The sequence below is a fragment of the Orcinus orca genome, chromosome 16 (genome assembly GCF_937001465.1).
Source record: "Orcinus orca chromosome 16, mOrcOrc1.1, whole genome shotgun sequence".
Classification (NCBI taxonomy): Eukaryota; Metazoa; Chordata; class Mammalia; order Artiodactyla; family Delphinidae; genus Orcinus; species Orcinus orca.
Window position 1 is genome coordinate 54,107,195 of NC_064574.1, and position 27,026 is coordinate 54,134,220.

Consider the following 27,026-nt stretch of genomic DNA (forward strand, 5'->3'; position numbering starts at 1 on the left):
GAGGCACGGACCTGTCTTGGGGGTAGGCTCAACCCAGCATTGTGAGGTCAAAACAGTGTGGGGCTTCAACAGCTAAAATTGAGTGGGAACAGTGGTGCCTTATCTGTATAATTAGCATTCATGTGCTCTTTTTCCATCCTCATTCCCAGTGAATTATCTGATGTCAGTCCCTTGCAACATAGAACATTCCCCATAAATAATTTTAATGACTTCTATTACTACAGGTTTGCAAACCTGTAGTAATAGAAGTCATTAAAACTTCTAATGGGGCCAGGTGTGGTCTGGGGCCAGGTGTGGGGGCCAGGTGTGGTCTGGAATTCATCGTTTTTCAGATTTTAGAAAGGCTCTGAGGTGCCTATGCTACACATTACATCACACCTCCAGTGGTGCCTGGGGCAGCACTTCATAACCAAACACATGAATATTTCTGCAAATAAGTCAATATTCACACTAAGAGGGATAAATAAATATCATTAGGCTGATGAATGGCTATTCTTTAGGTCATAAACAGTCCAGTTGAATATTGGAGATTTCTTTTGGTTCAATCTAATATAAAGCGTCTCATGTTAAGTCAGGGGAGATTTCCCACCAGATGAATCTAAGTCAGTTTTAAGAAGAAAAGCTTCTGTTTGCAAAGAGGTTTTGGGTTTTGGAAATTTCTGATGAATGACCTGGGTTTTTACTTACTTGCCCTCGTTTGTCAGAAGGAACACTGGCCTCTGTTCTTCTGGGTAACCAAATTTTACTTGTTGGAGGGTGTGTGTGTGTGTGTGTGTGTGTGTGTGTGTGTGTGTGTGTGTGTGTGTGTGTGTGTGTGTGTAAGTGTAAGTATAAATGTAAGTGTAAGAGAGGGAGGGTGGGAGAGAGAGAGAGAGATCTGTTTCCCTCATCCTTCCTGCATCTCAAGAAGGACCTTGGATCCCAAACCCTGCTAGGAAAACCCTATCCATGGTCTGACATTTAGAAGTTTATTGACTGGAATGAAAGAATTGTCAATTTCAAAACATGAAAAGCCATTGGGAGATCAGGTGCTTTCTGCAAACATTCCTGCACAGTGACTCATGGAATGAAAAAAAAGAAAAAAAAAGCTGCCTTGTTTTATTAATTTAGTTCTGACAGCTATTAGTTCTGAGGCCTTCAAGGTTCTCAGCAGATATTAAAGAATCCTCAGGAACCCCTCTGTGAAATACCAATAATGAACCATGTAGGAAGCAGGAAGCGGAGGTTAAATGAAGATTAAAACACCCCCCGGGGACCAGGTTGTTTCCGCCCACTCAACCCCAGAGGTCCTGGTGCACAGAGGCTGCACATCCCTAATTCTGCAGCGAGGTCAAAATGGAACCCAGAATCTTCTCCCCAACTTGCACTTCCACGGGGGTCTCTCAGCTCAGGGAGCAGCACAGATGGCTGCCCAGGTGCTTATACAGAAACCCTGGAATCATCCTTTCCTCTCCTCCCTCACTCCCACACCCCTTAAATTCTCCTGTCCTAGGAAATCCACCCCCAAACACATTCCCCTCCACCTCCCTCTTCTGTCCACTTTCCCAGCATCTTGGATTCTTGGATTCTCCTGCAGCCTCCTCCTGCTTCCTTCCTGTCCATTCCTGCACCCCCTTACATCCAGAGCAGTCTTTTCAAACACACCTGACCTTGCCCAAACACCTGCTGCTATCTGAGAATGGTTGAAGTTCTTAGCATGGCCTTCCAGACCCCAAATTTCCTGTCCTGCCCACTCCAGTGATACTTGTTTGGCTTATAAAGTGCCAGCCTCGGGTCTTTGCTGAGGCTGACCCCTCTGCCAGGATCGCGTCCACCAACTCCTGTCATTCTTCGGATCTTTATGCACCGGGGAGATCTCATAGCATCCTGGACTTTTCCTTTCATGGCTTTTCTCACACCTCTCACTACCCAATTACTTCTGTAATTCCCCACTTAACATCTCCCACAACAGACTCTAAGCCCAGACAGGGCAGGGACCCCGCCTGTCTCCTCTGCAGCAGTCTCCCCAAGTCTACTGCAGTGATGGTGCAGGTCTAGCCACAGGTGGGTGGGTGAGGGTTGTGCCTGGAGGGGCAGTTAATGCAGTCTTGCTTTTCTGGGTTCGCGTGAGCACTGGCTGATTGGATTCCATTCTGATCTGGGAGCAGCTGCGGAGACTGATTGGTGATGGAGCTTGTGGGAAAACATCCCCAGCTGCATGGGTCTCAGCTTCGCCTGGCACCGCTTCCCTGGGATAAGTGCCGACTGAGCTTGTGGATCTTCTCAAGGACCGGGAGAAGTGGCTCCCTCCCCTCCCCGCCCGCCCTCCCCCGGGGGGAGGTACAGACTTTTCACTTCATCACCCGGGTGACTTGGATGCTGCCCATGCCAGGCTGCCAGCAAGGCGGGCATTAGACCAAGGCCAGGGCTGCTCGGCTGGGTTGCCTCCTCCAGCTGGTCCTGCTTCAGCACTCATCATTCTCCCTGGGAGGTGCTGAGCCTCCAAACATCTGCTTTATGTGGGCTTTGAGCTCCCCACCATGCCATCTTTGGGGAGTGGATGTAAATGTTACCTTTTGTGGTATCTGGTGCTGCCCTGGCTTTGCTCGTGGGCAGTGCCTCCAGATCCTATTGCCTGCCTGGGGATGGGGGACTCCTACAGTCAGGTTTAATTAAAGGCAAACTGATGGGATTCCAGCCAAGGGCAACCCAGGGGCAGGAATCTGTTCAGCAGATGACCTTACATTTATGTCATAACCCGTCTTAATGATCCCATTCTTCAATGGCGAGCGAGCCTGGAACCATATACTCAGAGGCAGGCACCTCCCTGCCACTTCCCAGTCTTACCAGGTGGGGATAGGGAGGTTGTGAGAACAGGCCAGAGCTCTCCTGGGACAGGCCAAGCAAGGGGCATTTCCTTCATCTTGACTGCTCCGAGCAGGAAGTCTTCAGGCTGTGAAAATTCAAGGAATGTTGGTGTGGGCAGGCCTGGGATGTGTTCTTAATGAGATGGAAAGGGTTGTCTGTCTTCCTGGGTGAGTGCAAGTACCCAAGCTAAGGGCCCTCAGAGGCTGTACTTGACTGGATCCAGAGGAGGACGGGGAAGGGCTGCCCTGGACTCATGTTTGCATTTTTCTGACAAAAATGAAAATAGTAGCTAAAGCATGAGGCTGCTTAAAAATGCTGCCAGTTCAGACTGAGCACTTTTCATGTGCTAGGGACCATGCTAGGTTCCACAAGGAACCTAAATATGGCTAAGACCCAGGCCATACCTTGAGGAGGTTGCACTCATTAGGGAGAATAAACCATTTACATGATTAAATACACTCAGCACATATGTAGTGATACCTTCTATGTGCCAGTGGGGACTTCACTGGGGGTAGAAAAAGCAGCATCCATGGGACACAGATGGGGTACAGTTCTTGGGGGAGACAGTTATCTACATAACTATGCAGATGATGCAGATTAGTAATCTCAAGCTTTAGGAAGTGCTATAATGTACATGATGCTGCAAGGGTGTGTCACAGGAGTTTCTCACCTGGTGTGGCACATCACGGAAAGCTTCCTGGAGGAGGTGATGTTTGGACTGTGGCCTAAAGGATATGTAGAGTTCAACAGCAGAACCAAACTAGCTTTCCAAGCAGGGATGACAGCAGGTGTAGCTGGAGCTCAGAGAGTGAGAGGGTCAAGAGTGGAGGAAGAGGGTGAAGAAGAGAGCTGGGGGCAGACCATACACAAGGCCTTGTTGCCCCAGGTAGGGCGTGTGGACTTGACCCAGGAACAGGGAGAAGCAGCCAGAGGTAGGAGCGATGTGAGCTTTAGGAAAGGAGGTGACGATGCTCTAATGTAGACAAGAAAGTGTAGTTGAAAGCAAAACTGAGACACTCATTTGGGGTTTGTGCACAAGGCAACGATTACATTTAAGCAGCAGTTGTTGCGAACAGAAGGTGGCTTCTAATTGCAGTTGTTTGGCGTGGAATCCACATTCAAACTTGCAATTATTTCACTGTTAAAAGAGCTGACAGTTCCCTCTTCTGCAGGAAGGCAGTCCCAAGGGAATCCTAATCCCAGGGATTTGGCTTTCCCGTGGCCCCCTGAGTACCAGACCACACTCGCACGAAGTTGTTCCTATTGGCTGGCGACGGAGACAGATGCACGTGGGCCACGGGGTAGAGATGGGCTGAGGAGGGGGAAGGGCCATCTTAGCAAGGACTCTGGATGCATTCAGAGCAGCTGAGTGAAAGGAGGCAATGACACAGCTTAGTAAAATCAGTGTCTCTCCTTCCACACAGCATTGACTGGAGCCAGGAGAAAGCATTGACGTTACCACTTATTGAGGTTTCAATGTGCTATTAGGGTCCCCACCCCCTTAAAAATGAGGACACCAAGACAGACAGGTTAAATAACCCTCTCTGGTCACATGTCAAAGTGAGAGCAGAGCTGGAATTTGAACCCAGCCTTATCAGGGCCTGAAGCACACTGTCTTAACCTCTATGCTGTGCCGTGTCCCAGGAGCGGCTGGGAACTTCCCAGAAGAGGCAGTCACCAGTTAAGCCCCAAGTGCCTACTGAGTGATGCAAAGGAAAGAAGAGTGATATAGTCAGACAGACTCTATCCCTTATCAGCTTAGTGCAAATGTAGCCAAGCAAATGCTTGGGCAACTTGCTTACCCTCTCTGAGTCTTGTTTGTAAGATGAGCTTATATCAGTGATAATATTGATAGTCACATTTGTGAGCATGTGCCAGGCTCTTTTCTCAGACCTTTACACATAGTAACTCATTTAGCCTTGCACTGGCCCTCTAGGGAAGGTGCTACTATGATCTCCTTTATATCAGAGGAGGAAACCAAGGCACAGAGAGGTACTATAACATGCCCAAGGTCACACAGCTAAGGAGAGGTCCAGTTTGGCTCTCATAGGTTGTTCTAGAGGTCAAATGATATGATTTATGCAGAGTTCTTGCTGCAGGACGCCACACACACAGCAAAAGCCAATACATATGTTAGGGACATCCATGAATGTTATTTAGCTCTCCCGGGCCTCAGTTTCCTCTCTGTGAAATGGGGATGATAACAGCTATGATTTATTGGGCTTTTTTTTTTGAAAAAAATGGGAAATTTAATAAAATAAACAAACATAAATTGACAGTACACTTCCCCCTCTTAATCGGAGCTGTATACAAAGAATAGGTAATTCCCTAAGTAGTATGATTTATAGTGTTTTAAAAAGATTGTATTGGGCTTTTATGATCATCTCATTGAATAGTCTCCTGTGATGAAAGCTGTTATCCCATCCTACAGATGGGAAAGCCGAGGTTTAGGGAAGTGGAGAGAGCTGTTCAAGGTCATGCATCTACTAAAAGACAGAGCAGGTTGCTTGAATGAGAGCCCACGCTCTTTCTTAACTTCTGTAATGTAGCGATTCACTGGCTGGTGCCCTCTTCCTTCTCAGGGACTTGCTTCCAGGTTTGGCCCAGAGATCTCAGGCTGCCTCAGGCATCTCTGGTTCCCCTGAGTCCGGTCCACATCCCTCTAATCAGCCTGCCCAGTGCTCCGTGCTCCAAATGTCCCATTTCTGCAGAAATGGCCCATAATGTCATGTGGGTTACTGACAACGTCTCTCTCAGGAACCCTGAAGAAATCCTGAGCAGATTGGATAAAAAGCCCTTGTCAGACATCCTAATTTTAGTGTTCTCCCTAGTGATTCCATTCAGGAAGTATTTATTTAACGCTTCACTTGTTTTGCCATTCTCCCTGACTTCATTTTGCAAAAGCTCCTGTAGTAACCCATGTCTCCTTCACCAGTGCCCCCGCTGCTCTCGTCCTTGGGAAAACTTGCGTGCTGTGTTCAGCATCTCGAGCCAGATATATGTCTGGGTTTCACCTTGCATCACTAATGCCCTCCTTTATCTCCACGCAGCATATCCCAGCATTTTTGCCGGGACTTCTATATGTCCTGTCTCCCCTCATCTCATTAGATATTGTGGCCCATGTGCCAGTGGACACTTTTCATGCCTTAAGTTTCCTCGCAAGGGCATGATAATGAATCATTGCTTCTCTCCCAGACTAATTTTTATCATTCCACCCCAGCTTCTACTTTCAAAGTCTCTGCTCACATGGCAGCATGAGTAGGTGGGCTGCCCTCTCCTGAGTGTCAGGTACCCTCGGAGGTCAGAGGCCATCCCTGTACCACAGATGAGCAAGGAGGGGGCTGTAGTTACCCACACCTCACTCGCTCACAGGAGACTGAAATTCTCCATGCGTTGGGGTGACCACAGTTCTGTTCTTGCCCATGCTTGTTTCTTGATTCAGTGAGTTGGTAAGTCTGTTAGACATTCCTGTTACAGATCCTATTAATTTTAATGGCTTTAGAGATTAATAGAAGAGAAAGCTTCTCTTGATTGTACAGATGTATGTAGAAGTGTGCTTTTGTATATTTATTTTTATTTGAAAAGAAATATGGTCAAGGCAGCAAAAGAGAGACGTCTGGGTCTGTTGGGACTTTTTTGGTTCTTATTAAGAAATAAAAAGAGGTAAAATTTACATAACATAAAATTAATCATTTTGAAGTGAACAACTCAGTGGCATTTAGTACATTCACAATATTGTGTAACCGTCTTCTCTATCTAGTTCCAAAACATAATCATCTCCCAAAACAAAACCCTGTATCCATGAAGCAGTTATTTCCTATCCCCTTCCCCTCCCAGCCCCTCAGAACCCCTAGTCTACTTTCTGTCTCTATAGATTCACCTATTCTGGACATTTTTATATCAGTGGAATCATACAATATGTGGCCTTTGTATCTGGCTTATTTCACTCAGTATAATATTTCCAAGGTTCACCCATATGGTAGTATGAATCAGAATTTCATTTCTTTTCATGGCTGAATAATATTCCATTGCATGGATGGACCGCATTTGTTTATCCATTCATTCCTTGATGGGCATTTGGATTGTTTCCACCTCTTGGCTCTATTTGTTTGTTTGTTTGTTTTACCTTTGCAGACATTGTCTGGGGTCTGTGGCTATGCTCTGCACTTAGCTGGTTTTTTCTTTGTGAATCCCCTATGTCTCAACACACTTGCTTTTCTCTGGAAAGAGCAGTTAGAGGTTTAGGAGCTGCTGTGGTAAATGAGAACTACAGAATCTCACAACTGGGAATCTGGCATGGCTACTTGCACATGTCCTGCCACCCCATGGGTAACTTTGACTCCTCAAAGGACAGCCCCTCCAGAACCTCTAAATCCTCTACTCTGGGTTTAGACCCATAGTTCACAGCCTGGCAGCATATTGTCATCATCTGGGGAGATTTAAGAATTACTGAAACTCCCACTTCACCTCCAGAGAGCCTGGCTTGATTTGTGTGGGATCAAGTCCTGGCACAGGACTGTCTGTCTGTTGAAAATGTTGGATAGTGGCATCCAAAATGTAGGTCCAGGTTCTAACCCTCAGAGGGAGCCAGGACAGAAAGCTCTGAGGAGGTGCTGTGACATTGCCCCGTTGGTTGCTTACCTGTAACAGACAAGCCCTGGCTACTTTAGTATAAGACATTTTTCAGAAGCGACTAGACAGCCCCAAATATTTGCCAATGATCTCTCTGATAAGGGACTTGTATCTAGAACATATAAACACAATAACCCAATTTAAAAATGGGCAAAGGATCTGAATAGACAGTTCTCCAAGGAAGATACACAAATGGCCAACAAGCATATGAAAAGGTGTTCAACATTGTCAGTCATTAAGCGAATGCAAATCAAAACCACAAAGAGACCCCACTTCACACCCACTAGGTTGGCTATAATCAAAAACAAAGGTAATAACAAGTGTTGATGAGAATGTGGAGAAATTGGAACCCTCATACACTGCTGATGAGATTGTAAAATGGTGCAGCCGCTTTGGAAAACAATGTTCCTCAAATGATTAAACCATATAACCGTTATGCTTTGCCATATGAGTTACCATATGACTCAGCAATTGTACTCCTAGGTGTATACCCAAGAGAGTTGAAACATAGGTCCACATAAAAGCATGTACACAAATGTTTATAGCAGCATTACTCATAATAGCCAAAAGGTGGAAACAACCCAAATGTCCATTAGCAGATTAGCAGATAAACAAAATGTGGTCTAGCCATACAACGGAATATTTTTCAGCCACGAAAAAGGAACAAAGTTCTGATATGTGCTACAACTTGAATCAATCTTGACAACACAATGCCAGTCACAAAAGGCCACATATTGTATGATTCCATTATTTGAAAGTCCAGATTAGGGCAATCCATAGAGACAGAAAGTAGATCAGTGGTTGCCAAGGGCTGGGGGTGATAGAGGGATAGCAGATGATAACTGAAGGGTACAGCGTTTCTTTTTGAGATGATGAAAATGTTCTAAAAATGACTGTGATGATAGTTGCACGTATCTGTGAATATACTAAAAACCATTGAATCATACACTTTAAACGAGCAAATTGTATGTTATGTGAATTATATCTCAATAAAACTATTTTTAAAGAAAATGGCTGGGATCTGTGGTATAGAGCCCAAGTCCCCTTTAAGCTTCTAACAGGTAACTAGCTGTGCCATTATATATTGAAGCACATGGTAAATGCTCAGTTAACTGAGTTTTGTTTCTTTAGCTTTACTTCCCAGGAGGTCCGGCACTTCCTCTGTAGCTGCACCAGGGCTAGCATTGTCATATGTGGTCTGTTCGGTGTCTCCATGACAGAGTGATCTGTTAAGGAGGCAGACCTTGATGCAACCCCATGTAAACGATGAGCAACACTGCACAGTGTTCCCATGACCCTGGCCGGGGGGTGGGGGGAGGAGACTGGAAGGGTGCTTAAGTGGGAGTGACACAAACCGATTTACACTTGAAGACAATCCCTCTGGCGTAGAGAATGGACTGAAGGGGAAAGTGGAGTCAGTGAGGCCCTACTTAGTTGGAGCCACTGCAGTGAACGTGATCTGAGTTCAGGCATGAGCATCGGGGCTGCCATAGTGAGACAGGTTTCCCACAGGTGGAAACATTTCAGTGGTATGGCTTGGGAGCTGATTGGATGGGCAGGTGGGAATATGGGGCTGGCTTATACAGAAACAGAGAGAGGACGGTTTGGTGCCTCTTGACTATCCTGGCTCCTAGGGCCACCTAGATGTAGCTGAAAACCTGAATCCCATGTGAGACTGTGGGTCAGGTAAGGTCAGGACCTGGGCAGGAAGAAACCTGTTGGGACACGTCCCAGCGATGGGCTTACCCATCTCCTGGGTCCTGGACCAACCGTGGGAAGCTGCTGACCCCATTCTGTGACCTCTTCACGAGTGGTGAAGTGGTGGTTTCAGGGTGGTGGAGGGAATGGGCATGTGCCATGGAGAAGCCTTGTTCACCTGCAGGGTTTTCAAGAGGAAGAATTGTGGGGGCTCCAACCACCTGCCTGAGGTTCTGGGGTTTATGTGGTGCCTCATCCACCACGGGACCAGGTAAACCGAGCGGCAGTGTTCCAGGGCCAGGATGTAAGAGGCATGATGGCCTGGGGCAGGGGTTCCAGGGTTCAGACCTGAGCTTCTCTCCTACGTTGGGTGACCTTGGGCAAGTCTCAACACCCTGAGTCCAGTTTTCTCCTCCACGACACGAGTGTGGTAGTTCTCTCTTTCTAGAAATGGGTAACGTCGTTACTCCCAACTTCCAGATGAAGAAACTCAGGGCCTAGGAATTAAGTATCTTGTCCAAAGTCAAGGAGCTCACAAATGAAATCGGGACAGTTTGGATGCCAGCAGTCACATTCCAGAGCCTGTTTCCTTAATTGCTATGCTACTGTGTCTCTTGATGAAGGGTAACTACAAAACCCTGGGCATCTAACCTTTGATAAACTCTGCAATGGACTGGGTTGATGGGTCCGATAAGATGACCTAGCCCTCATTTTATTTTCAGGTTTTTAAAAAGTAATTTTACAGATATAGATTCAGAAGCTCAGAGAGGTTAAATGACTTTCCCAGAGTCACACAGCAAGTCAGCCAGATTCCCTCCTGGAACCCAACTTTACCTGACCCCCTTTGCAGCCCTCCTTCCACACCCCTGCCCTGACCTGCAGAGGATAGTTTATCTGAGTCCTTTTGACCCTATCCTTCCCAAATTCACCCTCAGAACCATTGGGCCACGAGGCCAGGGTCTCCCCTGGCACTGCTCTGACTGATGTGAAACCCAGTTTTCCATAGCTGCATATTGATGCCTTGGACAACAGCCTAGCATTTCATAGGAGTTTGCAGGTTACAAAAAAGGGCAGCAGGTGTTATTTGGGCTAAATTGACCTTGAAATTGATTTCTTTTTTTTATGACTTACTGAGAGGAGATTAATACTTTTTTTTTTTCCTGCAGTCTGAAACAATTTACATGGTAATAGAAGGCATAGTCAGTCAAATAAATTGCTGGAAGTGGTTGTGTTCCAAGGGAAAAAAATACGGAGCTTACTCACATTGATTTCTTTGCCCTGGGGAGAAGCAGAGATTTTAACATCTGGGAATAGGGAGCTAAATTTTATCTCTCATTTTAAAAGCAGAGGCCTGAAGGGCTTAATCTGACATTTACACGGAATTTTCTAAGTTGGGGGAAATGAGGGAGCCCGAGTTCCTTACTGAAGGTTAACCAGCGTTTTCTCAGAAGGGCTCTGGCGGTTTGATTCAGGGATGGCGGGTGGGGCCCAGATGACATTTTCAGAAGATGGGCCTTGGGAAGCTGGCTGCCTTGCTCCCACCTGTGGGGGAACTGGGGCGCTGAGAGGCTGGTGACATAACCCTGCGCCCAGGCCCAGGTGGGGTTGCTGAGGAACCATGTGAGCAGAGACCCTGCTTCCAGGTTTCTGGCTTCGCCCTATGGCTACCCTACCAGGGATGGAGTTTGATTTCAGCTGGTGTGGCAGTGTGCATGGATGGGGTAGCATTTCTGAGTGTGTTGGGATGGATTCTGAGATTGCATCTGGGCTCGGCAAGAAAATGCAGCACTCGATTAGCACTGCCTGCCCTGGGAACAGGATAGGGAAGTGTAGCTTATGTGCCACACACTTGAATTTCCTGGTTAAAAAAAACCTTTAAAATATCCCCCCCAATGCCAATATTCCTGTCTTCAGAGCACGTTGACAGGGCTGTTGTCCTCCAAAATGACCCCAGATCATTCAACACATCATGCAAGCTAAATTACTTTTCAGAAAATGTCTAGAAATGAATCCCTACCCAAAGGGCTCTGATAGTATTGCTGCATGCTATTCCCTTAAATTATTTTCTTTTCAAAATAAAATTAAAATTTTACAGTAAAAAAACCCAAAACATCCTAATTGATAATACATGTCAGAGCACACAATTCAAGAGTCAGAAGAATAAAATTAGTTTCTCTCCTATTCCATCCTGCTCAGCCAACTAGTTCCTCTCTCCACAATCAGTGTTTTTTTTTTTTAAAGCCGGTTTCTTATCTATCTTCTGGAGATTTCAATACATGTGATACATATGCATATATTCTTAAAACAGGGAACAGATTGTGGCATGCTATACATACCTCTCTGCATTTTACTGTTTTTCCCTATCATTCTGTATTGAGCTACCTCATTATCTTTACTAGGGGTGTCTGGATGCACCATAACTTATTTACTTGGTCTCTGAATAATGGAAATTTATGTTGCTCCCAATATTTTATAATTATAAACAATTGCTTCAACGAATATCCTTGGCATTGGGCATTTCCCACAAGTGCAGCCATTCTATAGCAGAGATCCCAAGACATGGGATTGCTGGTTTAAATATTACCAGCTTTTAAAGTTTTGCCTGATGTGTAATTCCACTATGTATAAGACTACCTGTTGCTCTACACTCTTACGAGCTTGATAATTTATCCGACTTTTATCTTTGCTAATCTCAGTAAAGCAAATAATATATCATCCTAATTTGCATTTTGTTTATTATGTGTGAAGTCAAGGATCTCATAATGTCAGTGACAGACGTTTGTACCACCACATCCTTTGTGAATTGGCTGTATGTCTCCTTTACTTGTTTTTTCCTTTGAGTTATAATTTTTTCATATTATCACTCGTTGTCTTTCATTTTATGGTATTATTATTATTATTATTATTTTTTTCGGTACGCGGGCCTCTCACTGTTGTGGCCTCTCCCGCTGCGGAGCACAGGCTCCGGACGCGCAGCCTCAGCGGCCATGGCTCACGGGCCCAGCCGCTCCGCGGCATATCGGACCGGGGCACGAACCCATGTCCCCTGCATCGGCAGGCGGACTCTCATCCACTGCGCCACCAGGGAAGCCCTATGGTATTATTTTTCATGCATAAAACTATTTTGTTCAAAATGTTTAATTTTATGGGTTTTGGGTTGTAATGAGAAAGGTGTTCACCACTCTGAGATGATAAAAACCTACGTGATTAGATTGAGTACGTTATGTCCTTTAATTTGTCCACAAATTAAGGTGTTATCTTGATTTTTTTGCTTTGGAAAATACAGTCTTTGTGGGGTGGTGAAAATGTGTGTTGTCTGGGATCACCTAGGGGCCATGATCTGGTCTCACAGGTTCCTCAACCCACCCTGTTTCTCTCGGCATCCAGACTTTTCAAGGAGCAGTGGTGGTCAGGATGTTTTAGGGTGTAATGAGATGGGGTAGCAGACATTTGGAGAGCTGACCCTACCTGTCTTTCACAGCCGGGATCCCTGCAGGTCTTTACTGGCTCCATCCCTGGGACCCCACCGTGGCCCCGACCCCTCACCTTCTGTCCATTACTCAGGAGGCTTTATCTAGTCATGGTCTTGGCCTTCTGTTAACCTGAAAGATAAACCCTTTAAAGTTCATTTTTGTGCAGGGAATGTCACATTCTAACGCTGCCCACCACTGCTCTCCAGGCAGTTCAGTCACACCAATTCATGCCAAATCCCTGAGAGGGTGAAACTTCATGGTCCCACAGGCTGTCTGCCTTGGTCATTGTTTAAACTGGCTCAGTCCCCACTGCTGGTAATTTGTACCCAAGCTTCTGAAAGCTGTAAACCGAGTCACAAAAGGGGAATAATTCCAAGGGGAAAATACTAGACTTCCAAGGAGGGGGTGAGGCCCAGGGAAGGGGGCAGCTGCACTCGGGGCAAAGGGAAGAAAGGGGGCGACATCCAGGGAGACAACCAGTTTAGGGGCTGGTCTGTGACCCATGAAGGGGAGGCAGTCAGATCTTCTCTCTCCTGAAAAATCACACCATGATGGACCGGCTTGAGTCGGAAGCTGTGGATGTTTATAGTAAGGACTGAGAGGGACGAGCGAGGCTTTCTGGGAACGAGAACAGCGTCAGACAGCTGCTGCCTCCCCCTCTCTTTGAGAGACAACATCTCTTATCTCGTCTTTGTCTCTCCAATCTGGCGTAGAACCTATTTCTGTGCTTCTCACTGTTTTCAAGGTAAGGAGGGAAACAGGGACATGGGGGCTTGGTGTACAGCCGGCTGCTTTGCTCAGGATCATGCAGGGACTGTGCTAAGCAGGGTGGGGGCTGCCAGTGTGGGCAGGAGCGTGAACCATTACAGATGTGAGAAGGTCTGTAAGAGGTGGGCAGGGCAGAAAGAGTCTTCGGAGGATGGCAGATTGAGTCGGTACCACCTCCATCTCCTTGGGGTGAAGACTCCTCTGCTCCTGCTAATTGACCTGAGAAGGAAGTAGGGCACAGTGAGGGGGAGTCAGTTGAGTAGAACCTGGGCCTCTGGGACCCCAGGCTCAGGCATGTGTGGAGGGTAGGCCCCTGGCTGGTGGAAGAGAGTGGGAAGCGAGGATGGTTCAGAGAGAAGGAAGAGGCTCTACAGGGGCAGCTGGATAGGAGTTCCTTGGGTGATGAGGTTCCTAATAAAATCATACTTGATCATACTTGAGTATAAGTAAGTTGTCTCTTTCCAGGCCCAAGGGTTCTGGCCACTGTGAGAGGAACAGCTCACCTGGAGTTACTCTCCCCTTCTCTTACAGCCAGCTTCTTCTGGGGGCCTCTTAATTTTGGCTTAACCCCAAGTTCATCTTTCCAGAGCTAGTGGTTGCCATGAACCCACTGGCTTTGAATGAAAGTGCCTTCGACCCCTGGAGCCCAGCGACCGTTTCCATCTGTCTTGGTTCCTGTTCCTGAGAAAGAGCCTGTGACTGGTGCTGCTTGGGCAGCTGTGCATCCCTAGACCAGCGAGAAGTGGGCAGAGGGATGGGTCACCTTGCACAGCTGTGGCTGCAGGGATGGCACAGGAGACAGGGATCCCAGGGGATCTGTTACACTTGGATGTTGTCTGATGGTTGAGAGCTGCTGTTGGGCTGAACTCATCACTCAAGCACGGCTTTTAGTTGGCTCATTTATAAAATGAGGCCAAGAAGGAAGCAACCAAAACCAGCCATTCTCAGGCCAAAGGACACCTGTCAAAGGAGAATCAGTGTATCTGTCAGAAACATCACCCCTTTGGCAACATCCTCCCCCTTGTCTCCTGCTCAGGCTGCTGCTTTGGGCAGTTGCTGGATGGGGGCCTATGATTTAAGTCCATCCCTCCCTCCCTTCCTTCTTCCCTTAATTCATTAATTCATTTTTGTAACCTGGGGGGGGGGTGGCATGAGGACCAATCTCTGTGTAGAGGGAGGAGAGACACAAACACAAGTTTGATTTTCTATTGTCAGCTTTTTCTGTGACCGCTGACTATGGGAAAACTGCAAAAAGGTAAATGAGAAGTAGTGTCTGTCTTCTTGCAAGTTCAGAACTATTTACAGAAGCGGCGCTCTCAAGACTGTGTGGGTGGGTGTGAATAACTGTGTCTGGTCCGTTTCTTCTCTCTGTCTCTCTGTCTCTTTTGATCTCTGTGTCTCAGTCTATATTTTGATCTCTTTCATGCCTGAACACACGTGCACACACACACGCACACCCACAGATACACACGCTCCTCTCTCTGCCCAGGAGGTTTAAGGCATGACTTGAGGTAAAACCCCGATGACTTAAATGAAAATTTGGAGCTTCAGGCACTGCTGGCATCTTCTGGGGGGCCTGCTCCCCAGACTTGGATGGTGACTGGCTACGGCAGACTCCCATTTGGTGAGCATCACGGAGAAGTGGATAAAGCCATCAGGGGGAGAATGTGACCACAGTGATTAAACCAACACCCAACCATTAACACCTTGGTTCAAGCCCTGACTCCACGGCATCCCTGCTGAGTTACTTTGGATGAATTCTCAGCCTCTCTGTGCTTCTCCACCTGTAAAATGGGGCTGAGATCAAAACCTCCTTCTTACATCCTTGTGAGGGTTAAAGAAGAAAATGCTTGAAGATCACTAAGCACACAGCATCGCAGGTTCTCCATAAACATGAGCTGTCACCGGCGTGAAACAGTGGAAAGGAACAGAGCAACTGGGTGTGGGTCTCGCAGGACCACCTGTATCCTCAGGCTAGGATGGAGTGTCCACACTCAGAAAAATCTAGACCAGCACTGCCTAATAGAGATGTCATGAGAGCCACATACGCAATTTAAATGTTTCTAGTAGCCACATTAAAAAGTAAAAAGAAACAGATGAAATGAATTGTAACAATATATTTTAAATATTCATAATATATTTATATATTTAAATATACTAATGTGCTTTATTTTATGTATTATTAAATATTATCATTCTAACATGTAATTGATATAAAAATATTAATGAGATATTAATATTTATAGGATATTTTACATTTCTTTTTTTTTCTCATTGGTGTCTCAAAATCCAGTGTGTAATTTGTACTTCCAGCACATTTCAGTTCAGAATAACCATATGTGGCTAGTGGTTGCTGTGTGGGGCAGTTTGGGTCTAGACCCCTTCCAGGAGAGGGGGGACAGAGGGGGCGGGGCGAGTGCTCTCAGTGGCTCAGTGTGGTGAGAGACTCAGGTCATGCTAAACTGGGTTACTCCAAATCAGAATTTTGTTCCTCAACCTGGCCCCCCAACCTATTTTTGTCTTTGTTTTTGACAGGACTACACATCTGAAAATTCAGCCCTCCTCTCCAGTGCCAAGAACAGTCCACAAGACTCAGTAAGTAGAAGCACTTTGCTGAGCAGATTAGAGTTTGAAACTGCTTTTGCCTCCTTTTCAGCCTCCTTGGTCGCTGTCATCAATCACCGGGAGTGGTTTTTACCTGAAACTGATCTTGCTGGAGAAGTAACCGGGTTTGAGGGAATAAAGGTTCCCAGGCACTCGCAGAATTTCTATTAGGAAACACCTGGGGCCAGAGTCTCAGCTGCGGTACATGATGTGAAAGATGAGGACCTCCCTCTGAGGAGGGCCAGGTCCACTGGGGAGCATCTAGAGGAGCAGCGACTGGGGGAGGGGCCACAGGCTAATCTCTTTACTTCTTGATGTGAGGATGGACCCCATGGTGCTGGGAAAGTAGGAAGGAAGTTTAACGTCGTTTCATTGTCCCCGCGGTAAAGATAGGGATGCTAGCTGAGTGCTTTGGGGCCCCACATGGTGGCAGTGGACTTGGGTCTTTAGGGCATGTGACTGTGATGGTGCCAGATGTGGATCCTGTGCACCCCCCAACTGACATCCAGGTGTACAGTGGCAGAGATGCTCCCTGCGCTTACAGTTCCAAAATCACTCCTGCCCAGCCTTTCCAGGATGTTTAACTGTGTGGTGCATTCTCCAAGTGCGGTCTGCTTGTGTACTGGTGGGGACCCTGAGATGATTTCAAGGGTCACACGGACTTCTGTTGTTGTTTTCTATTGATCATTATTATTTGGTTTTATGATGATCTTCTCTTTATACCAAGTGATACTGGCTTTCTATTTATGGTAGTGATCTGAAATATCTTTTGAAAATATTTAAGTGAAAAAAAGGTGAGTTGACTTAAAGAAAAAAAATAGTATGGGAAATAAGAGTATGGAAGGAATAACAATGCAGATTATGGCAAGACATTATGGTAGTGTTAAGTGAATGGCTGAGAATAGATTCTTTTATCAGAGATGTTCGCATGGCCCTGGGCAGTGTCTGTGTGTGTGCTCTGATTTGGAATGCTTCCCTCTTATGCCCCAATCATGCTGATACTTTGTACAAAGCTGGACTCTCCAAGGTCCCACCTTTTGGCCTTTGTCTATTTCCCCTAAAAGACTTTTGAGGTTGGGTTTTTTATAATAAACCTCTTTGCTGGATCACCTGAAAGAAGAATTTATCTGAGATGCCAGGAGGAAGAGGAAGAGGAGGAAAGAAGATGAGAAATGGCAACCACACAACCGACTTTCTTGTCCCACGTTGCAGTTGACCAGACATTTCTTCTTTGTTCTCGCTAAGTCCCCTGAACAACCCCGTAATGTAAGTGCTGTCTCTGTCTTCATTGTACAGATGAGGAAACCAAAACTCAAGTGCAGTAAATGTACCCCAGAGCACAGAGCGTGGATCCACCCTCTGACCCACTCCATCACTGGGGCACAGTCTTCTGGCTTCACCCCAAAGTCTGTGAAATTGTCTCCCCATCTTGTAGATGCGAAGATGGTTAATGGAGCAGGAAAGTGTGTTAGTTACCTCTTGCCACATAAAAAAATAACCCTGGGCCTCAGTCCAGGTACAAGGACAAACATTTATGATCTCACAGTACCTGTGGGTCAGGAATCTGGCTTTGATGGGTGGTTCTGGCTCATGGTTTCTCATGAGCTGGGGCTGCCATCATCTGAAGGCCTGACTGAGGCTAGAGGATCCACTTCCAAGATGGCTTAGATCATTATTGTCAGCTGGCCTCAGTTCCCCCGTGTGGACGTCTCCATAATGCTGCTTGGGTGTCCTTATCACATGGCTGGTGGATTCCCCCAGGGTGAGAAATCTGAGAGAGAGCAAGGCAGAAGCCACGATGCCTTTTGTGACCTGTCCTTGGGAGTCACATGCTGTCACTTCTGCTGTATTACTGGGGGCCACTTTGGAGGCTGGCTACCACACTTTTCATAATCTTAAAATAACCACGTCTTATGGTTCCACACAGCATTCTTGTAACCTCACACCAAGTCTATGAAAAGAAAACATAAAGATCCTAAACACATTTAGCAGATGGGAAAATGAAGCCTGAAGCAGGAAAGTGACTCACCAAAGAGTCTTGCAGTTGGGGGTGCAGTGCAGAAGCTTTTAAGGAGAAAGTAGTTGGAAAAGAGTGGAGAAAACTCTCTACCTCCTATGCTCACTGTTCATAGTAAGACCAGTGGTGGCTGAGATCTCCATTTTCCATGAGCTTAGAAGAGCACCCCCTGGATTTTCTGCTTTCTTGGGTTGGGTTAAGGATTCCTCAACCACCAACCTCACCTCATGAAGTCTGACGGGTTCCTTTTACTGGAAGCAAAGATACTATCCTGCTGTTTCCCCCTGGAGGCTGCAGACTTTTAGAGGTTTCCTGAGATTCAAGCTGTGAAGATCAGAAGACCCTAACCCTCCCGTCCTTCCCCACATTTGACCTTCACAGTACCCTGGTCTGGGTCCTTCTGGCTGGAATCCACAGGTCAGCCTCCCAACCCAACATGTCTTAGGTAGCAGCAGTCATTTGTGTGACCTCCATTGGTGGCAGCATATGGTGAACCAACCACTCTGGGTGGCAGTTTATCTCACATGTCTCAATGTGCAAAACGTGTTCACTCTTTGATCCAAGTAATCACATTTCTAGGAATTTACACCTTGGGGATGATTATACGAGTGTGAGAAGCTGTGTTTGTATATTTGTTGAGGGATGATTGTATTAGCAAAAATAATAATAAAAAGATACACCTTCAATATCCACCACTAAGGAATTATTTAAGTCAATTATGTGCATCCATAAAGTCTAATTCTAAGCTGCTGCTAGGATTTCATGGTGAGGATTTATATTTATTGACTTGGAAAGATGCTCATGACATATTGTGGAGTGAGAAATACAGCATATATCATATGATTCCAATTATGTGCAATTATATTCATATATTAATTTTCTCTGAAAAGCAGAGAGAGATGTCAGAAAGGCAGATGGGAAATTCAACTAAATGGTGGTTTTTGCACTTTTTTTGACTCTTCAGATTTTATTTCTTTTTTTTACATTAAGCAATTGTTTTCCTTGATAGTAGAAATAATAATAATAATATTGATAATAACTATTTTTGAAATTAAGCAGTGAGCTCTGGGCTGTTAAGGGAGATTTCCAGGACAGCTGATGGCATTTTAGTAAAGTTTCATTCTCAGTTGTCATAGAAATGCTGCAGTCCCCTTGGAGGGGTGAAAATGAGGTTTACCAGACTGAACCAGGGCCCAAAGACAGACTTTTTGGTCCTTGGCCACCCCAGGAGGCAGGATGCCTTCGGCCCTGGCACCTTTCCACTCACTGCCCTGTGGTGCTAGCCAGCTCTGCAATTTCTGACCCCAGCTTTCCACTTTAGTGCTGTCTTCCAGAAAGGGCCTTTCCTGGACGCATTAGATGCCACTCACTTGCACCCAGAATAAGGAAATAATAATGGTTGAGGTGCCCATTATTAGGCACCTAGGAAGTACCTGGCATTGTGCTCGGTATTTCAAATGTATTATCTCATCTATCCCTGGAGCAGCCCAGTGAGGGAGGAACTATCCCTAACCCCATTTCACAGGTGAGAAAACTGAGGCTCAGCAGAGAGTGACTTACTGAGTCTTAAGCTAATGGGTATTGGATATGGAATTTGAACCTAGATTGGGCTGTTTCCTGAACTGAGGATAAGGCCACCCGGTTCTGTCTGGTGGTTCAGGGAGCATTTATGGGAACATCTTAGATGTGGGGTTGAGTCCAGAGTCAGCAAGTAAGGCAAAAATCACACCTGGTCAAAGTTACCTGCTAAAGATCCCATAGGAGGATGCCAGGCTGAGACCAGCCTTTCTGCCCCTCCACACATCTGAGACAGCCATGCTTTCCTCGAACAGTAGAACAGACCGGAGTCTTTGCTTAGGCACTAGGTGAAGTGCCTGTGTTGAGGTCATCACACTGGATGCCTGGCATATGCCTGTCTTTAAACATTGGGGTCACTGCAGTCAAATGGTCATGTGGTGAGAGTCGCTTAGGGAATGAGACAGATCCACACTCAATTTGGGTGTTTGCTCTGGAGTGAATCCCTCCTAAAGCAGATGGAGGTGACACTGCTGAGCACAAATAACATTCTGCTCGCGTTTTTCTCTCTTTCTCGATTATCCTGGAGACATAATGCAGTTAAGTAGCAGAATCCAAATTTCTACTTTGTTTTGCCTCATTCCAGAGCCATATTTCACAACCCCTATACATTTCTGTAACAGATATATACTGTATTCACTTTCTTTTGTTACATAAAAAATCACCTGAAACTTAGCAGCTTAAAACACTTGTTTATTATCTCACAGTTAACATGTGTCCAAGGCCCAGGCCTGGCATGGCTGGGTCCTCTGCTTAGGGTCTCATGAGGCTGCAATCACGGTGTCAGCCAGGGCTGGGGTCTCACCTGGAGCTCACTGTTGTTGGGAGAATTCTGTCCCTTGTGGATGGAGGGCGGTGGACCTCTGCTCCTAGAAGCAGCCCTCAGTTCCCTGCCACCTCTCATGGGCAACTCCCTGCTCATGGCAAGTGGGAGAGTCTCTGTAGGGCACACTAGCAAATCGGAGCCTTAGGTCTATACATCCTAACGGAATCATGCGAGTGGTATCCCATCGCCTTTGCTGTTGATTAGAAGCAAGTCACAGGTCCTGCCCACACTCTAGTGGAGGGGATTATAAGTGGTGTGAACAGGGGGCAACCCTGGGGTCTGACCACCACTGATTCTGTGCTATGAGAGTCCTAAGATGAGTCTAAAGTTCTCCTTGTCTTGGGGTGCAGGGTCTTTCCATCCAGTATCCTCCCTTCCTCCCCCAGTAGAGGGCACACAGCCCCCCCATCAGTGCTGGGCGCTCCAGTCATCCTGACCTCTGCCATTTGGCCATCTGGGTGTCTTAACTTCCTCCCCATGTTAATTATGTGGGAGGCTCCCTGCTGCAGCCTCAGCAGCAAATGAATATTTAATGGAATGCTGCCACCTTTTGGAATTTAGCAAAAGTGATCTGTGTTGTTTAGAGGGATGAATGTAAAGCTCTGGGAAGAAAACGTGATCCCATTCCCTTTTACACCCACACCTGCTTGCCCAGCCTTTATTCTGCTGGGAGTTGACCAAGGTTTGACACCAGATTCTAGAAGAAAGAAAGAAAAGGAGCCAGTTTCTTCGTGAGGCAGGCTAGTTGGTCATTTCTTCTCTGGTTCATACTTACTGTTAGTGCTAACAGGCCTGTGCCCTGTTTTAAATTCCAAGAGGCAGCAGGACATACAAGAAAGAGCTTTGGTGCTGGATTTCATCCCCGGTTCCGCCACCAGCTCATCTGTAAAGTGTGGGTCCACCAGGCTCTTTCAGCTCTCCACCCCCTGATCCCCCATTGTGGTGCCTGTGACCAGGTATGGGAGACATGTAACACCCCATTTATAGATGCCAGTCAATGGGCGTGGAGCTAAGGCCACTCCTGTCCTCAGCAGGAAGGAGTGGCACCTGCGATTATAATGATTGGTAATTAGGGCGGAGTGGCAGTACAGGCGCCATGCCAATGCCAGGTGGCTCCTGGAGACTCACAGCAGCCGACTCGGAGCTGCCTGGCTGCCTGCCTCCCCTGTTGGTTCTCTTCCTGTACATTCAAAGGCATTGCCACCCTCCTGTCCCCTGGCATCCTTGGCGTTTCCCTCTCTTACTCCCCATCTGAAGTCAGCAAAGCTTATCCATTCTCCCCTCAGTACATCCCTTGTGGACCCACTGCTCTGGTCCATGTCTTCCTTATGTTGCATCTGGATTTTATAACCAACTCTACCCAGTCCTCCACTTCCAGCTCTTCCCTCTCCAACTGGTCAGCTTCACTTGTTTGACCAGGATTCTCTCCTTTTCATCATGTTTCAGTAGCTCCATAGGATGTGTGAATACAGTACAAACTCCTCCGATTCCAAGTTGGGCTTGGGCCCCATCCTGCTACTCCTCCAGCCTGGGTCCTCCCGTCTCATGCGCCATCTTCCCTGACTGTGGACCCTGGCTCAGTTTATCCCCTCTGCTCGAGGTCACCCCCACCGCCAAATCTAACTGTCTGGATTCCTCGCCGTCCATCAAGATCCATCAGAAAAACCTTGCCCCCAAATTCTTCCTAAGTCTCTCTGGCTGCATTGAGTTTCTCCATCCACTAGATGCCCTCCACCCTCCACTCCCCTTCCTTCCTCACCTGCTGTCTTGCTTACCTCCCCTTCTCATCATCTATCCCTTCCTCCACTCCCCTCCCCTTAAACAAACTCTGTTGCAGTCAGTGCTAAGAGTCCGAAGGTACAAAGGTGAAAGAGACCCAGACCCTGCCCTCCAAGGGCTTGCAGTCTATGAGGGAAGGCAACAAGGAATACAAAGAAACCCATAATCGAGGCACCATCTGATTGCTCCTCAGTGGAGGCAGAATACAAAATTCGGTAGTGGCACAAATAGGCAGTCAGAGAAGGCTTCCTGGCAGAGATGACACAGAGGGGCAGCGTGGGCATGGGCTTCAGTCTGGCTTAGGTTCTGGAGGAGGGGCTGTTGGAGATGAACAGGAGGGGTGAGCACACCCCCGTGCTCCACACTAGGCAAGGAGTTGGGTTTTTGATGTGGTTGTTGTGGGGTCACTGGAGAGTTTTAAGCTTATGATTGTCTTGATCCGATTTGCATCTTAGAAAGAGCTCCCTGGGACCTGGCTTGGGAGCCGCGGACCTGGAGGAAACCTTGGTCCTCCTCAGGCATTCTTCGCTCCTGCACCCCTCCGGAGCTGGCCTGTGGAGCAGAAGTGTCACCGGCTTGACACCCAGGCTTCCAGGCACGCTCTGCTTCTCATAGCTAATATGCCTTTCCATAGCGTCTGCTTGGCAGAACACCAAGTGTGAGGACGAGATAACAGCATTAAGAGCGGAAGGACAAAGCTGATGCTCGGGGCAGTGAGACATGGAGGCTTAAATTCTTTCCCTTCAGAATGTCGCACATGATTTTGGCCACGTGGTTCTGATGAAAGCAAGCCAGGCTTGCCACGGTGAAATGCTAAGTGGTGCTCATGACCTCGGGCACAGCAAGTGCAGAAGTCTGCTGCTCTGATGAGCAGCCGTGCCATTTCTCCCCACCGCTTGCTGCCAGATAAAAGGGGGGAATCTCTTTGGCGATGTTCCTAAATCCCTGAGGATGGCTGTGCCCCCTGGAGACACAGGGATCCTGATAGGTTTCCAATGCGAGCATCACACTTCTGGTTGGGAACGCGCTTTCTCCCCACCTCCTGAGGGAGTGTCTAAAATACAGTGGGCGCTCAATAAATGCTTGCTGCTGAAATGAACGAGTGAGTGGCAGAATCAGTTTTACTGATTCGGGACACCCCCAAAGGCTCCCTCATGCCTCGTCCAAGTCAGGACTACCTCTCACCAACTATCCTCCTGATTTTTATCACCAAAGGTTGATTTTGCTCATTTGTGAACTTCATATAAATGGACCCCTGCAGTATATATGCATATACCTTCTTTCCTTCAACATCATCCCTGGGAGATTCAGCGACGTTATTGCATGTATCAGTAGTTGTTCTTTGTAAAATTGTTGAGTAGTATTTCATCATTTGCTTATACCATAATTATTCCATTCATTCTCCCACTGATGAGCAGGTGTTTTCAGTTTGGAGCTACGCACACTCGTGTACCTGCTGTTTGATGGATATATACACCTATTTCTCTTGGGAATCTACCATGGGGTATGTTTGGTCACAGAATAGTTACATGTTTAGTTTTAGTGGATACTACCCCAAACTTTTCCAAAGCAGTTGTACAAATTACCATTTCCACTATCAATGAATATGAATCCGCTTGCCTGCTAAGCCCTTTGAAAGAGTATGTTGTGATTCGTCATAATGCCCCAGAGTGGCAGATGTGGTTACTATCACCCTCGATTCACAGAGGGACACACTGAGTCTCTGCTAACTTGGTGAAGGCCATTCAGGGGGTCAGTGATGGTGGGGGGCTTAAAGCAAGGACTCTGCTTCCAGAACAGCAGGAGCTCTTAAACCAGCATCGTGTACTATGGATTCTGGGCAACTGGGCTCTGCCGTGGAGATGCTGGGGTCCAGGAATGGCTGCGAGACAGAGGGCAGGATGGCGGAATGGTTACGTGCACAGACTCGGGAGCCAGGCTGCAGGCACTGACTTCCAGCTCTGCCACTAACTCCAGATGTAAGGCTGGGCAAGCGGCTGGACCTCTCTGCACCACACTCCATGTCTGGAGTTGATAAATCAGGTTGTTGTGAGGATTAAGTGAATTAATATAGGTAAAGCCTTAGGGGTGGGCACCAGGGAAGGGTTAACTCATATTATTATTATTGCTGCTGTTGCTGTTATTTTCAGCTCTACCCACTTTAATTGCTGGACTTAGCTTTTGGGGAAGAGGGCTGCAATCTCAGCCAGCTCTAATACTTGTCAGGCAGGCTGCATAATTCTCAACCCCTTCCCCTACCTTCTGAAGGTAGCTGACCTTCCGGATGAAATCTGGAATCTAATTTTGAGCCCTGATCATTGGTGTCACGAAGCCTGCTGGGGTGCAGTCCGGCTGGTCGCTTCTGAAATGAGTCTCTCCTCTTTAGTGCCCCTGATAAGAAATGCAGTCTGTTTGCTCAAGGCTTTCCCCTTTATAGAAATGGTCAGATTCCTTTCTTTCCACCATCTCCATCCAGCAAATCCATGCCAAATATTGATGTTTGGTAACTACAAATATCACACATAGCTTTTAATCAAGAGAGACAGAGGGAAGATAAGGGAAGTAAATATGTCTCTGTAAGGTAGTTCAATATTCTCAGTAATGATTTTGCTAAGAAATCAAATGACTGGAGGGAGGGGAGAGGCTCTGTGATGTGCATTAGAAAATGAGCTGGACCAACTGAAACAGGCTGGACCATGTATGGGCCCTTGCTTCCAGCCCCAGGCTTGGATTTAAATTAGATCGTTCATTACCCGAATCAGTAGATATGATCTCATTTTCAGAAGGGACAGCTGTATTTTAAATGTGAATTTCCAATATGCCATCAGTCTCTCCCATTCCCAGCAAAACACATCGAGCCAACTTCTGTCCTCTGTTATCGCTTGTCTGAGACGGGAGTGGAATGTGAATGTCGGGTGCCCCACTCTGGAGAGAAGTCAGCCTGCTGGAGGCTGAGGGGAGGTCAGCCTCCAGGCTTTTGCCCACCAAGGTTATACTTCCTTCATGTGGGGACAAAGGGCAGTACCTCCTGGAAGGTTGGCAGGTGTCACACATCAGGAGATGTTTGGCCAAGGTTGACCCAGGGCTACCCCAGGCCAGCGGGTGACCAAACCAGGTGAGACCCCATGACTTGGAACCAAACCCTGGTCCACAAGGTGGGCCCCAGTAGCTCACTGCAACCCAGCATCATCCCAGTGCCTGCATGTTGGAGGAGCCTAGCACATTCTGAGTGAGTGAATGAATTGGTGGGCTTGCCTCCCCACCGGCATTATTGCTGTTGTCTTCTTTGGCTCCTACTTTGGCTTTTCTCACCTTTCAGTAGCCTTTGCTTTGGATTTTGATGTCTTCAACTTCTTTTAGCTGACAAAAACGACAAATCTCAGAAACCACTGTCAACAAAAACCAGTGATCCATCCATCCACCCATTCATCCTTCATCCACCCAGTTTTGGGCACCACCATGTGTCAGGCCCTGTGTAGCTGCTCAGGCTATAGTCATCAGCCAAGACATGCCGAGGCCTACCCTCCTGGAGCATACAGTCTAGTTGGAGAGACAGAGTAAGCAGATAAATAGTAAAGGATGTCTACAGATGGAGGATGTTGCCCTGGGAGGGCCTGTTACAATGAAACCCGGCCCAGACGGTGGGCATATCTGGAGTCCCCCCAGGAGGGAGCTCATGAGCTGAACTCTCAAGGAGGAGAACAGGATCAGGGCAAAGGCAGGGAGTAGAGCCTTTCAGACAGAGGGGGAAGTATGTGCAAAGGCCCTGTGGCCAGAGGGGCATGGTTATTTCCAGGAACTGTCAGAGTCTGCCAGGGTGGTTGTCTCCCAGATGAGGCCAAAGGGATGGACAGGACAGGGGTCAGCCCACACAGGGCTCCCCAGCCATGGGGAGACACTGGTCTTTATCCCAAAGCAATGGAAGGCCTTGAAAGGTTTTGTGGGAGGTGATCCAATTTGCATTTTTTGATGATCCCTCTGGCTCCCTTGAGGGGCCTCACTTGGAGTAGGGAGCAGAACTGCAGAGGCTACAGAAGGAAAAACAGCTGTTGGCATGGCAGTGGTCATCTCCTCAGGCTCCAGGAGGACGTCTACCTGCCATCCAGGTGGACTTCCTTCAAAAGTCTTGACACATATGCCCGCACTACACTTGCAATCGCACAGTTGAAGATGGATTCCCCAACATAACCTTCTGGATTTTTGGCAGAGGGGGAGTAAGTAGATATTTCTGTACTTTGGCTGCAGCATTACCCGTACCCCACCCCATGCATATAGAATCTTCTGCTTGCTTTTATGCTTTTATGTCTGCCCAGCTGCTGATGGAGCCTGGTGACAGCCCAGAATAGGACTCCCAGAAGCTAAGGTTAAGTTGTCTAAAAATAGGGGGCAGGGGGAGAATGAGGGAGGCATGTCCCAATCAGGAATTTTCATTCCTAGATATCTGTGAGCTGATAGTGACCCAAGAATATCAGGTCCAGCTCATGGGACTGGTTCAGACTATCATTTTGTGGGAGGAAGCCTTCCAGTGCTGGGGCCAGGCTGGGGTCGTGTTAGTGGGGCCAGGGTCCATCACTGAGTGGAGGGGTTGTAAGAGTACTTGATACGCATGTGCCTCTATGCCTTATCTTTATTTTATTACTCGAATCAAAGAGGGTGGCATTTTTTTTTCCTGGCTGTCATCTGATGGGTGGATTCACTGGTGGGCCTCAGAAGTCCCTCTCTCTGATCTTTCTCATCTCCCATTCTCCTCATCTGGGGTCCCCTTGGACTTTTTATCTTGCCACCACCCTCTAGGGTCCCAGTCACC

The 27,026-nt window shown here is 47.2% G+C and overlaps 1 protein-coding gene and 1 long non-coding RNA gene across 12 annotated transcripts in view; one reads left to right on the forward strand and one right to left on the reverse strand.

Annotated features, from left to right (window-relative positions):
* The window catches only part of RBFOX1 (RNA binding fox-1 homolog 1), a 2,185,863-nt gene that overhangs the window by 327,240 nt on the left and 1,831,597 nt on the right, over nucleotides 1-27,026 (forward strand). For all 11 annotated transcript variants that reach the window (XM_033428861.2, XM_049699911.1, XM_049699912.1 and 8 more), the window contains exon 3: nucleotides 15,954-16,013. In XM_033428861.2, coding sequence (XP_033284752.1) covers nucleotides 15,954-16,013 — 60 coding nt within the window. The remainder of the gene's footprint in view (nucleotides 1-15,953; nucleotides 16,014-27,026) is intronic.
* Nucleotides 1-27,026, reverse strand: part of LOC125961530 (uncharacterized) — a 199,756-nt gene that overhangs the window by 127,283 nt on the left and 45,447 nt on the right. The gene's annotated exons all lie outside the window — the stretch shown is intronic.